Source organism: Salmo salar, chromosome ssa08 (genome assembly GCF_905237065.1).
Source record: "Salmo salar chromosome ssa08, Ssal_v3.1, whole genome shotgun sequence".
Classification (NCBI taxonomy): Eukaryota; Metazoa; Chordata; class Actinopteri; order Salmoniformes; family Salmonidae; genus Salmo; species Salmo salar.
Window position 1 is genome coordinate 10,609,689 of NC_059449.1, and position 14,395 is coordinate 10,624,083.

The window sequence follows — 14,395 nt, forward strand, 5'->3', positions numbered from 1 at the left end:
CTAGGCCTAATGCTGTAGCAGAAAATAGCATGCTATGATACAGCCCATTTTGCTTAGGCAGAGCAGAATGCATTCCGCAGCTCAAGCTGAACTCGTTAGCGTAACAAAAACAAGGTTCGAACCATGCTAACATAAAGCGAAACCATAAAGGGCACTTCAGTGCTGGCCCGCTGGGCACAAACTGATTGAATCAACGTTGTTTCTACGTAATTTCAATGAAATTACGTTGGTGGAATGGACGCTGAATTGACGTCTGTGTCCAGTGGGGAGTGCTAACAAATTGCATAATGCTAAAGCAAAATCCAACAACAAAGAGCATCTTGGAACGGCCCATTGGGCTAGCCACAGTTTCAGTGCAGGAGGGCACGGCGCCAAGCCCACAAGGCCCAACGATAAATGCCCTATTAAAAGTGTTACTTGCGGGTTACTAATGTTGGCTGGCGCGTAGGAAACGGCAAACATCACTGGAGGGGCTCTGGGTACATAGCAATAATTTACAAAGCATGAAGCAAATACACATACTGTCTGCAACTTATCAACTGAGAGAGAGAGAGAGAGAGAGAGAGAGAGATATTTGGCAGAGGTAGCTGTGTTAATGATTGATCTCATATGTGGCTGTACTTTGGTTATATCTAATGCGGTAACATTATGCAGGCTGAAAGGAATTCAAGACCCACTAGTATTGTTTAAAACAATCCAGGCACAATTAATTTGCATTGCAAAAAATAAAAACAAATAAAAAAAGGTACAGTAGCCTAACTAAGCAGTATAACGTTAAATACAGTAGATTTGGAGCCACAGAAATGATCAAATAACTGCAATCTCTATGGCAACCATTCATTGAAACCCCCCAAATGAATCTGAGAATATTTGCCAAAATATTGTTCAATGTATTAACAGATAAAAATCCCAAGTGTAGAGTACAGAGACTTAGTAAAAGTGTCCTCCTAAGTGTCCTCCTATTGCAGACATACGGAATATTGTGTGTGCGTATGAGCACGTGCATGTGTGTTCTCGGGGAGGGGTAATGTGGTGCAGATGGGAGAGAAGATGGTGGCTGCTCTGCTCTGCTATGTTGTCCTGGCAGACAGACTGGTAGTTAAGGCACTTCCAATCTGGTTGGTGATTTCATAAATATCTCAAGGCCTTGAAAGCGTAAAATCACTACTTCAAAGGCGACGCCGCCACCTCAACAAGACAAACAGCAACAACAGCCGTCAACAATCATATGAAGTCATCAGGGTGGAGTTAACGTTCTGTTCCACATTAAGGCCTTTATGTCTGACATATACTGACTATACATTTCATTTAGTTGAACTAATAATGAATGAAAACTTACATAATACAAATAATCATAATGAAACAATAAAATAATAATATTTGATGTATTAATAATAATATGTATAAATATTATAGTTTTAGTATGTATAGTTTTGCATATTTACATTATTTTCTCAACATGATATAAAATATAAAAATGCAGAATATGTCATTGAACAAAGTACTTCTATCTGGGAGAAAATCATGTACAAACATTTCATAAATTTGTAACAAATTGTACAAGACACAGTAACCATGGATCAAAATGAACTATTTCATTATCTGGGTCCTCATATGCCAACACAACTACAGGCATGGAATTAGAATACTATATAATTGTATAGGCTCTCTATGACTACAGCCAACAATACACTGTATAATTCCTCTTAGGGCTATTAACCATTCTACTACAATTGAAGTGGCTTGCATTTTATGTTGGGGAATTTTAAAACATGATCCAATTAAAAATAGAGTCTGTGATATATAATTCATTTGGTTCCTTTTTTAACCAACGCTAATAATTTCCTGCAAAGCTAAACTCTTTTCTCTCGCTTAAAGACATTTATGTCACACTTACATTTGGATTTAGACTGCATTCCATTCAGTGGGTTTAGCTGCCGTGGTGATAGGAACGGGCTGGCTAAGAACATGCCAGAACATATATACACATATATATTTATTTTTTACTTATAAATGCGGTGAAATGTTTGTAAAAAAGATTTATTCCTGCCGCTATTCAGTGATTATCGTATATCATTTAGAGACCGTATTTAGTGATCATTTTTACTTCAGTAATACGTTATTATATTACTTTTGAATCCTTAGATTAGTATACATTCACTATGATAACGTGTTCTTCCAGCTTAGCTGATTTGTGGTGAATAACTTAATACAAGACTAGTTAATTTTCACTCTTTTTTGGGATAATGGAAAGTGTTTCACGCAGCACTACTTTTGCAGTTATGAAAATGACTGTAATATAAACGTAATACAAGTATCTCAATGAGAGACAACTGCTTTATATTCCATAGGCCTAGGTAAAATGACCGTATCAGTGACAACAACTACATATTTGGCTTCTTTCGTTTTAAAATATTGAAATATTTAATGGTTGAAGATTCAGGCAAATGCATGCTTTATCTCATTTAGGGTAGAGCATTATTTAACTACATGTAGATTGTAATATTAAAATCTTGTTCTCAAGCTATATATAAGTCATCCTCATTCTGAATTGGTTCTGATGCATGCAGTGCACCACGTGGTGGTAGAATCCAGAAGTTTCACAGCACGGTCAAATCATTGGTTGATCAAAAAAAATGAAAAATCTTCCAAATTCCCTCCAAGATCATTTACCTTATAAGAAGGATAAAATATTGACTGTTAAATGTGTGGATAAAATACTGTCTGGAGCAATCTTTAATCTAGGAATAAGAGTGACTACAAAGGCTTGTTAATTACAGACATAACTAAGATAGTCACTTCAGTTCAATTAAAATTATATTCATTTTAAATGAGCACCAATTAGTGTGGCAATGAAAATGTACATGATAAGATAATTAAAGTAATGACGTTTTTTTTTCTCTCCAATATTTATGTATCGTTAATTGGAGTGGAGGAACAATCAATGAACTAGTAATGAACTTCAAAGTACTTTTGTTATGTTTATAGAAATTATGGATGGACCTGGTAAAACACTTTGCCTCCATCTTTCCACAAACCAGTTAATGTCAAGAGTTCAAAACAGTTTCAGATCTATGCGCTCGCTGTGCGTTATAAAATCTAATAATTACAAAAATCCCTGTTTTTAATTTTAGCTCTGATGGTCAACAATTCAAATTATTCCAGTTTTAGTCCATCAAGTTTCACAAATTAATACGGTCTCTCTATTGTTTCTGAAGTGACCAAACCATTTAAGGTCAATGTCAAACCCATAGAATTTGAATGAATAGAATGGGAATCCCCATTCAGGGCAAATAGGTTCCAAACCCGTTCTACTCCTTCTATTTCTATGGTGTCACCACATTAACATACAGTATAAACAAACGGTGCTAGCTATATTAGCTTAGCATAGTGTCACCATAAGCTCCTATGAGGGCAGGTATTAAGTGAGTTACTGGGCAAGGAGACAGAAAGAAGTGCTTAGCCAAGAGGCTTGTGTGTAGTACTTAAACATAAAGTGCTTAAGTCTGTCCAGCGAACGCTGTGACCCAAAAAGTCCAGTGACCGAGTGGCCCACTTAGGGGACTAGCTCTGCCAGCGAGAGGCAGAGAGGGTGTCTCTATAATCATTTGCGGGGTGTTTATATTTGTTTTGTTACACACAAGTGGGTCGCCATTGTAGAGCACCCCTGGAGCAATTAGACTTGCTCAAGGGCACACTGACATTTTTCTTTTTTTTTTTTACCTTGTCAGCACCCTTCGGTTACTGGCCCAACGCACTAACCTCGAGGCTACCTGCCGCCCCCATCTGTCTCACGTCTGTTAATATGGGGAGGATGTCATACACAGCCCCAACCTACCCAGACTGTTACCACTTTCCTTACCCCAATACCCCCATCTACCTGTCAGGATATTACCCCTGGAGCTCCTTATCAGCAAGACAAGCCCCAGTGTTCATGATCAACACTAACCCAGCAGCTATATACCAATTAGCAGACCCCTTTTATCCCAAGCCACTTATAGGCATGCACACATACATTTTTACGCACGGGTGGTCTCGGCAATGAAACCCACTATCCTGGTGTTGTAAACGCTACGCTCTACCAGCTGAGCTACAGAGGACCAGCATCTAGTGAGATACCAACCAGAGAGGTAATGAGAGTTCTTCTTTTTGGATTGAAACCGTAGCTAGAACATGTTTTCTTCATGACATAAGTGCACTGTAAATGTAATTACACCTCGCCCCTTATCCGCAGAAACTGATTCCTGATAGGGCTGGGTCGCGTCCTTGAACACACTTTAAAGTTGAAGTAGTCGGCCCTTATCCCTTATCTAAGGTAAACATTTGTGCAGTGGCCCAGCTCGGTGGCATAAGTCAACATGAGGTAAACAGAGTATGTAAACAGAGACTTCGCCTCTTAGGGGCAAACCTAAGGAAAAGTTCAAGCAGGTACATCTGACCATAACTACAGCGTAAAACCTACAGGCAGCTTGAAGTGGAATGACAAAGGCACTGGTGCTCAATTGAATTTTCCAGTCCTGGTGCTCAATTTCATTTTCCAGTCCCGGTGATCATATTAACATTTTACAGTCCTGGTGATCATATTAACATTTTACAGTCCTGGTGATCATATTAACATTTTACAGTCCTAGTGATCATATTAACATTTTACAGTCCTGGTGATCATATTAACATTTTACAGTCCTAGTGATCATATTAACATTTTACAGTCCCGGTGATCATATTAACATTTTACAGTCCTGGTGATCATATTAACATTTTACAGTCCTAGTGATCATATTAACATTTTACAGTCCTGGTGATCATATTAACATTTTACAGTCCCGGTGATCATATTAACATTTTACAGTCCTGGTGATCATATTAACATTTTACAGTCCTAGTGATCATATTAACATTTTACAGTCCCGGTGATCATATTAACATTTTACAGTCCTGGTGATCATATTAACATTTTACAGTCCTAGTGATCATATTAACATTTTACAGTCCTGGTGATCATATTAACATTTTACAGTCCCGGTGATCATATTAACATTTTACAGTCCTGGTGATCATATTTTAGAGCCAATAGTCAAGGTGGTATAAGAGGTGCCGGTACTCAAGCAGTAGAAAAAAATGGAGGTGCCGCATGATACTCTGTACCGGTAAGTACCAGGCCCACCTCAAGCACTGCCTACATGGTCAGCCGCAGGGAAGCGCCCTTAGAGCATGCTAGGTGCCTTGCTCAAAGGCACAACGGCAGGGGGATAACTAACTAGGCTAACTAGTACCTTGTCGGGTGTACTCGTCCTGTTCACGGTGCACCATCTCCTTCACTCTGCTGCTGTACAATAGTCTGGAGGAGTCCTGGTGGTCGAAGGCCTTGAGCGTCTCGCTGGAGCTGTAGGACTTCTGGGTGGGTACCCTCGGTCCCGGGCCGCCGCCGCCGCCGCTGCCGCACTCCTCGCTGTCGCCGGACGAGCCCGTGTAGCGCCGCTCCTTGTCGCGCCTGCTCTTGGTCAGCGAGCAGTAGGGCCTGCGTTCCTTCACGTCCATACTGCCAGCATGCTTCGCCGACCCCGGCGGATAGACACAAACACGGCACGGACCGGGACGCTGGAGGAGGAGGAGGATGGGGGGAGGAGGTGGAGGAGGGAGGGTCTGCCCAACCCGCTCCGCTTAGGCTCGGCTACCTGGAGAGAGGGAGGACAGGGAAAGAGAGAGAGAGGGAGGGGAAGAAAATCAAAGAAAAAGCGTGAGACACAGCGGTCAGATAGCGCTAAGCTGTGCACTTAATCTTCCCGGGATCCTTAAATCCTCCCCACCTTCTGGAATGTTCAGCGGTGCTAGTGTGTGTGTGTGTGTGTGTGGGTGTGTGTGTGTGTGTGTGTGTGTGTGTGTGTGTGTGTGTGTGTGTGTGTGTGTGTGTGTGTGTGTGTGTGTGTGCCGCACACACTTGCTTGTGTGAGTGTGTGTCTTGGCAGGGCCTGAGTGCATCGGAGTGAGGAGAGGCAGGCAGGAAACAGCCTTTGGGAACTGAAGTAGGGAGGGCAGGGGTGAGAGGGGAGTGGGAGAGGGAGAAAAAAGACAGAGGTAAGGCAGGGAGAGGAGGGGGTGACTTAATTGATTACTCCCGTCCCCCTGATCTGGTATGTGTCTAGAGTTACTGATAAGTACGACACATCCATTAGATAAAAAGGCCTAACTGAAAGCAAAGAATAACGTGTGTGTGTGTGTGTGTGTGTGTGTGTGTGTGTGTGTGTGTGTGTGTGTATCAAGGAGGAAGGAAGAAGAAGGGGAAAACATTTTCAGTCTTTCATTAAGCCCTGCTGCCATCGAGAATTAATCAAATCTACAGACAACATCCTGAGAACAAAAAATAAAACGACATACTTCTAATGCAAGACAGAGGAGCAATAAACGTCTGTGTGTGTGTGTGTGTGTGTGTGTGTGTGTGTGTGTGTGTGTGTGTGTGTGTGTGTGTGTGTGTGTGTGTGTGTGTGTGTGTGTGTGTGTGTGTGTGTGTGTGTGCGTCAGAGTAATAAGCATTGCATGGAGTCCCCCCGGGGGTATGTTTATTAGCCAAAAAAACGTTCTCTGCTTCTAATTTTGCGTTCTGATAATTGCAGACGTTTTAATTTGGGAATCTTGGCTGGCCCTTTTCTGGAGGTCTCCCACAGATTGTGCATGGTTGCTCTTTCTCAAACATATATTTTTTTCCGACTTCATTCGTCTTTTTTTGGAAGTTAACATATTTCTTGATAAGGTTTTCCTGCGTGAGTTTTCTAAACTCGTCCCAGATGATAGCAAAGCGAGGGAGGCCTGGAAGGTAGATTCCTCCTAATCAAATGGGGAGAGACGCTTCTACGACCTCATAAAATCTGCGATGCGGAGAACACAGACGGAATCATGGAATCCAGACATTAAAACGGATTTCATCAATATTCCAAAAATGTATTGAACTTAGTAGGGAATCAACTAAATGTATTGAACATGTCTTCATTTGCCCAAGTTTATCATAAGACATGAACAGAATGCATCAGTGACTTGTATTTCCTGTAACTTTCTGAAGAGGCAGGGAGAATTCCCCCTGTCTGTGTATGTGACCGTATGTGTAGGTTTCTCAATGAAATGTTAACTACAATGTAGCCTCTACCAACCTGGCAGAATGAGATAAGGATTATTTTCATCAATCCCGTGGGTATTTGTTTTGCAAACTCTGCCACCACATGTACTCTACAAAAACACTGCCTCTTGCTAGGTGCACACTGGAATTAAAGGGTAATTACACCAAAAAAATTTACATTTAAAGAGTGGTATCCTGATGTGGTTTAGGCATTGTTGTGGACTTACAACATCCAATTTAGTTGTTTTTTGTATTTAAAAAAGTGTGATTTTGAGAGCGAAACAAAAAAACAAAAAACTGGAGAAAACAGAAACCTGGAAAAACAAAATGGAGAAAACGGAATTTGGGAAAAAGGGAATCAGGCAAAACATAAAACGGATTAGATAGGGCCCTATGCCTCTGTTCAGAAGAGGAGAATATCAGCCTTTCTCTGCCTTCTCCCTCTCCTCTCTATCAGGAGGAATTGAACCGATGACAATGAGAGAACGGGAGTTATTTAAAGGGTAACGTTAAGGTATGCCAGGCTGCCTCTCCTGGTTGAAAAGGTTGACAGCATCATTTGCATGTTTTCCCCACACAATGGTGTGTGTTATCTGGTCTTCCTAAGCATGGCAGTGTGATTCCACACACCAAATACAAAGATACACAATGACGACTAAATTCTCATCTGCTCAGACCCAAATGCTCACACCCCCATCCCTAGTGCGTGCCTTATTGTTGGCGTTAAATTGTATCAATTTGTTTCTATCATTTGCCCATGCTATTTCAATATTTCTATAATAAATCATTACATTTTTCCATTGGATTAATGATTGATTCCTACGTTTTTCGTGGTCATCTTAAATAGACAAATAAGTCTACAGAGGTGGCATATGAGCATCAGCAGCCCCAACAACGCCCCCATCATTCATGAATAGTATTACTGATTCAGTATGAGGAGAGGAAGAGAAAGAGAGGGAGAGACAGAGAGCGAGCGAGCGAGCGACTGAGAGAAAGACAGCTCCTCACTCTGCTGGTTTATGGTTTTGTAAAAATGTACTGAGGCAGATAGGAGGGCAGAGTGACAACTGAGTGAGTGAATGAGTAACGGAGGGAGGGAGAGGAGGAGAGGTGACTGAGCTGTGAAAAGTGCTTATGGGGGAAAGAGACTTAGTGTGTGAATCAGACCAGCAGCAGTGTGGTGATCTGTCAGGATCAGTCAGTTAGACAGCAGGTAGCCTAGTGGCTAGAGTGTTGGGCCAGTAACTGAAAGGTTGCTAGATCGAGTCCCCGAGCTGCCAAGGAAAAAACTGTCGTTCTGCCCCTGAACAAGGCAGTTAACCCACTGTTCCTAGGCCGTCATTTTAAATAAGAATTTGTTCTTAACTGACTTGCCTAGTTAAATAAAGGTAAAATAGACAGACCAGGGCTGAAATTAGCATTAGCATTTTGTCACCTACCAGCCACACTGGCAGGGCAGCTGCAGCTCTGATCCTTACACCATGCCCCCTGGTAGGGCCCCTTACATGGCCCCTCACGGCCCCTAGCTTCACATCCTCAGCTGGGCCAACCCAGCACTCCACTGCTAGTAGTGTCACATAAATCATCTCAATTCACACACATTTGTTGTCTCATAACTATTCCCCAGGTCATTACTGGAAATGAGAATGTGTTCTCAGTCAAGTCACCTGGTAAAATAATGCTAATATACCGTTATTTTACCAGGTGAGTGTGTGTGTGTGTGTATGCATATATATATATATATATATATATATATATATATATATATATATATATATAATTTTTGCACACAGTCATTAGTAATAGGTTTATCAAACACAGATTACTTTATTGGATAATATCATTTTCTTCAATGTTTACAATAATTTTCAGCTTGACTTAATACTGTGTCGGATTTTATACAGAGAAAGCATTATTAACGTCTCCTCTGAACATTATACATATTTAAATTGTCAAAACATCATACTAAAACGGATTTAATCACTGAAAGCAATTATTCATTCAAAACCAAAATGGGTAAATGTGACCAATTTGCCCCCCTCCGGTGACACAAAAGAGAGTGACAATGTTTATCTGACTTGTCGGTCTAAATGAAATTAGGTCTGGCTGATCAAGTGCATTATTGGTCATTAAATTCCTAATTAAAAAGTGCTTTGGTCCAATGACTGGAGCCAGAGTTTTAAACGCTAAAAGAACACTGTCTGCAACACTATTATGGTAATGTGTTCACATAATAACATTAGCGAAGATGTTATCATTTGTACTACAGTCAGAAACACAGACAGGAGAGAGTACCGTAGCTACACAGTTATACTTCAACAACATTTCAAAGGACACGTTTCAATAATTGATTGCTATGCATTGACATATCCGGGCTCCCGAGTGGCACAGCGGTCTAAGGCACTGCATCAAAGTGCTAGAGGCGTCACTACAGACATCCTGGTTCAATTCCAGGCTGTAGCACAACCGGCTGTGATTGGGAGTCCCATAGAGCGGCGCACAATTGGCCCAGCGTCGTCCGGGTTTGGCCGGGGTAGGACGTCATTGTAAATAAGAATTTGTTCTTAACTGCCTTGCCTAGTGAAATAAAGGTCCAAATAAACACAAACATGCATTGACATACTGTGTGCTTAGAGGCAGAGTTGAAATAGTGTGTTCTTATGATGAAATGCTGCTGGTTCATATAAATGTCATCCTTTGATTTGTCTTTTTATCCTTCGTCTCTTTTTATGGAAACTTAGTCAGGTTTTGATCACAGACTATAAAGGAAGTAGAGATGCTGTCCGTTGCCCCACCTGATGGAAAACACCCCAACTAAAAAAACACCCAAATGAACGACTAAACCTTTCATTGTATTTGTGTGTGTTCTTAACTGACGCCAATGAACGCTGCAACAAATCTAATTAAATCCAAGTCACTCAACTGTCATTAGAAAATATACTAAGTAAACATACGCTTTCTAAACCCGCGGGCCAGCTGAAGTGAAGGGGTTTTAAACAGGTGAGAGAGAGAGAGAGAGAGCTGTAGAGTTACTGTGGTTTTATAGTGGAACAGCAGAGCAAGAAAATCCACTCCTGTGACAGACAGGACTGTTTCGCATGTAAGTACATTACCTACTCCAACACACACACACACACACACACACACACACACACACACACACACACACACACACACACACACACACACACACACACACACACACACACACACTAGGTCATATTCTCTCGAGCCAGTCAAACACCTCATCAGCAATGAACTGTGATGCTGACTGTCTGAGTGTGTGTGTGAGTCAATCTGAGTGTGTGAGTCAATCTGTGTGTGTGAGTCAATCTGTGTGTGTGAGTCAATCTGTGTGTGTGTGTCGATCTGTGTGTGTGAGTCGATAAGTGTGTGTGAGTCGATCTGTGTGTGTGAGTCGATCTGTGTGTGTGAGTCGATCTGTGTGTGTGAGTCAATCTGTGAGTGTGAGTCAATCTGTGTGTGAGTCAATCTGTGAGTGTGCATTAGGCGTGAGTGTGAAGTCATGTGGTGAACTGAGGTGACGTCTGAGTTGACAGAGAGGATTACTCTTTTTACCTGAGGCTCTACGCACGCACACACATACACACACACACACACACACACACACACACACACACACACACACACACACACACACACACACACACACACACACACACACACACACACACACAGTGGTTATTGGCAGGTTGTGTGTGTGTGTGTGTGTAGATGAATGTGTGTGTTCTCCCCAGGGCTGTTTACGGGGTGGTTAGGGTTGAGGCGCCTGAGAAAGCTGAGGCGCCTGAGAAAGCCTGCTGCTTCACCTCAGGGACACTCTGCCCCCTGCTCCACAGGACACACACAACCCTGCTGCCCTCCTGTCTACAAACCACCCCCCTCCGCCAGCTCCCACAGGGGCGCTGGGTTCCGCCAGCCACCTCAGGCGGTGTTTGTCCCCTCTTTCTCGGTAAGGCCATCCGGTACCACAGAGGTCTGAGCAACACACCCTGCTCATGTATGTCACATGTCATTCAGTATGAACACGTAGATCAATGCCTCGTAGCATGAGAGAGGGAAGGAGGATAGGAGTGGAAAAGGAGAGAGAGACAGAACTGAAATAGAGAGAAAGAGGAGGGTGGGGTAGGGGGTGCATACAGTGAAGCAACAGAGACAGAAACAGGGGAAGAGAGAGAGAGAGCCAGAGAGAGAGAGAGAGAGAGAGAGAGCGAGACAGAGAGAGAGACACACACAGAGAGAGAGAGCGAGAGAAAAAAAAAAACAATAGAGACAAAACGAGACAGAGAGAGAGACACACACAGAGAGAGAGAGCGAGAGAGAGACACAGAGAGAGAGAGAGACAGAGATAGAGACAGAGAGAGAGAGAGCGAGAGAGAGAGGGAGAGAGAGAGCGAGACGGAGAGAGAGACAGAGAGAGAGAGAGAGAGAGAGAGAGAGAGAGAGAGAGATATAAAGGCCAGGGACATGTAGTTTATGTACTAAGAGAACAACAGGAATTCCTCCATCAACATTTACTACCACTGCCACCATTCACTCCTGAAAAAACACTCCCTACACACTTCTCCCATGCAACATCTTGGAAGCATCAGGCGCTGCTATTCCACTATCCCACTGTTTTTAATGTGGCTCTTTCTTCTCTTAAATAAACATGGGATTGCTCAGTGGAATGATTCAGAGCCAAGGCACAAGGCATACTTCCCATAATGTGAAGCAGACATGGGGCGGCTGCAACTTCTTACAGGGTTCAGGGCTGTATTCATATAGCGAGTAGGAGTGCTGGTCTAGGATCAGGTCCTCCCTATTCTTATAATCGTAATCATTATGTTCTAAAAGACACAACTGATTCTAGATCAGCACTACTACACTGAGACATTTGAAGAATACTGGCGCAGGCATCCTTGCCATAATGTGAAGCAGACAGAGCCGGTCGGGGTGGCTGATCTGCATCTATTTTAATGGGTTGTTCAGCTCTGGTTCAGCTCTGTCTGGATCTGGTTCTCCTCACTATGCTGCCTGGCTCAGAACTGAAACCCTCCCTGCCTGGCTCAGTACTGAAACCCTGCCTGCCTGGCTCAGAACTGAAACCCTCCCTGCCTGGCTCAGTACTGAAACCCTCCCTGTCTGGCTCAGTACTGCAACCCTCCCTGTCTGGCTCAGTACTGAAACCCTCCCTGTCTGGCTCAGTACTGAAACCCTCCCTGCCTGACTCAGTACTGAAACCCTGCCTGCCTGACTCAGTACTGAAACCCTCCCTGCCTGGCTCAGTACTGCAACCCTCCCTGTCTGGCTCAGTACTGAAACCCTCCCTGCCTGGCTCAGTACTGAAACCCTCCCTGCCTGACTCAGTACTGAAACCCTCCCTGCCTGACTCAGTACTGAAACCCTCCCTGCCTGGCTCAGTACTGAAACCCTCCCTGTCTGGCTCAGTACTGAAACCCTCCCTGCCTGGCTCAGTACTGAAACCCTCCCTGTCTGGCTCAGTACTGAAACCCTCCCTGCCTGACTCAGTACTGAAACCCTCCCTGCCTGACTCAGTACTGAAACCCTCCCTGTCTGGCTCAGTACTGAAACCCTCCCTGCCTGGCTCAGTACTGAAACCCTCCCTGCCTGGCTCAGTACTGCAACCCTCCCTGCCTGGCTCAGTACTGAAACCCTCCCTGTCTGGCTCAGTACTGAAACCCTCCCTGCCTGGCTCAGTACTGAAACCCTCCCTGCCTGGCTCAGTACTGAAACCCTCCCTGTCTGGCTCAGTACTGAAACCCTCCCTGCCTGACTCAGTACTGAAACCCTCCCTGCCTGACTCAGTACTGAAACCCTCCCTGTCTGGCTCAGTACTGAAACCCTGCCTGAAACCCTGCCTGCCTGGCTCAGTACTGAAACCCTCCCTGCCTGACTCAGTACTGAAACCCTCCCTGCCTGGCTCAGTACTGAAACCCTCCCTGCCTGACTCAGTACTGAAACCCTCCCTGCCTGGCTCAGTACTGAAACCCTCCCTGCCTGGCTCAGTACTGAAACCCTCCCTGCCTGACTCAGTACTGAAACCCTCCCTGCCTGACTCAGTACTGAAACCCTCCCTGCCTGGCTCAGTACTGAAACCCTCCCTGCCTGGCTCAGTACTGAAACCCTCCCTGCCTGGCTCAGTACTGAAACCCTCCCTGCCTGACTCAGTACTGAAACCCTCCCTGCCTGACTCAGTACTGAAACCCTCCCTGCCTGGCTCAGAACTGAAACCCTCCCTGCCTGGCTCAGTACTGAAACCCTCCCTGCCTGGCTCAGTACTGAAACCCTCCCTGCCTGGCTCAGTACTGAAACCCTCCCTGCCTGGCTCAGAACTGAAACCCTCCCTGTCTGGCTCAGTACTGAAACCCTCCCTGCCTGGCTCAGTACTGAAACCCTCCCTGCCTGGCTCAGTACTGAAACCCTCCCTGCCTGGCTCAGTACTGAAACCCTCCCTGCCTGGCTCAGTACTGAAACCCTCCCTGCCTGGCTCAGTACTGAAACCCTCCCTGCCTGGCTCAGTACTGAAACCCTCCCTGCCTGGCTCAGTACTGAAACCCTCCCTGCCTGGCTCAGTACTGAAACCCTCCCTGCCTGGCTCAGAACTGAAACCCTCCATGTCTGCCTCAGTACTGAAACCCTCCATGTCTGCCTCAGTACTGAAACCCTCCCTGCCTGGCTCAGAACTGAAACCCTCCCTGTCTGGCTCAGAACTGAAACCCTCCCTGCCTGGCTCAGTACTGAACCCCGCCTGACTCAGAACTGAAACCCTCCCTGTCTGGCTCAGTACTGAAACCCTCCCTGCCTGGCTCAGTACTGAAACCCTCCCTGCCTGGCTCAGTACTGAAACCCTCCCTGCCTGGCTCAGTACTGAAACCCTCCCTGCCTGACTCAGTACTGAAACCCACCCTGCCTGGCTCAGTACTGAAACCCTCCCTGCCTGGCTCAGTACTGAAACCCTCCCTGTCTGGCTCAGTACTGAAACCCTCCCTGCCTGGCTCAGTACTGAAACCCTCCCTGCCTGGCTCAGTACTGAAACCCTCCCTGTCTGGCTCAGTACTGAAACCCTCCCTGCCTGGCTCAGTACTGAAACCCTCCCTGCCTGACTCAGAACTGAAACCCTCCATGTCTGCCTCAGTACTGAAACCCTCCATGTCTGCCTCAGTACTGAAACCCTCCCTGCCTGGCTCAGAACTGAAACCCTCCCTGTCTGGCTCAGAACTGAAACCCTCCCTGCCTGGCTCAGTACTGAAACCCCCCTGCCTG

The 14,395-nt window shown here is 44.8% G+C and overlaps 1 protein-coding gene across 12 annotated transcripts in view; it reads right to left on the reverse strand.

Annotated features, from left to right (window-relative positions):
• Positions 1–14,395, reverse strand: part of LOC106610060 (teneurin-3) — a 435,054-nt gene that overhangs the window by 327,921 nt on the left and 92,738 nt on the right. For all 12 annotated transcript variants that reach the window (XM_014209180.2, XM_014209182.2, XM_014209187.2 and 9 more), the window contains exon 2: positions 5,274–5,675. In XM_014209180.2, the coding sequence (XP_014064655.1) occupies positions 5,274–5,538 (265 nt within the window). In that variant the 5' untranslated portion in view covers positions 5,539–5,675. The remainder of the gene's footprint in view (positions 1–5,273; positions 5,676–14,395) is intronic.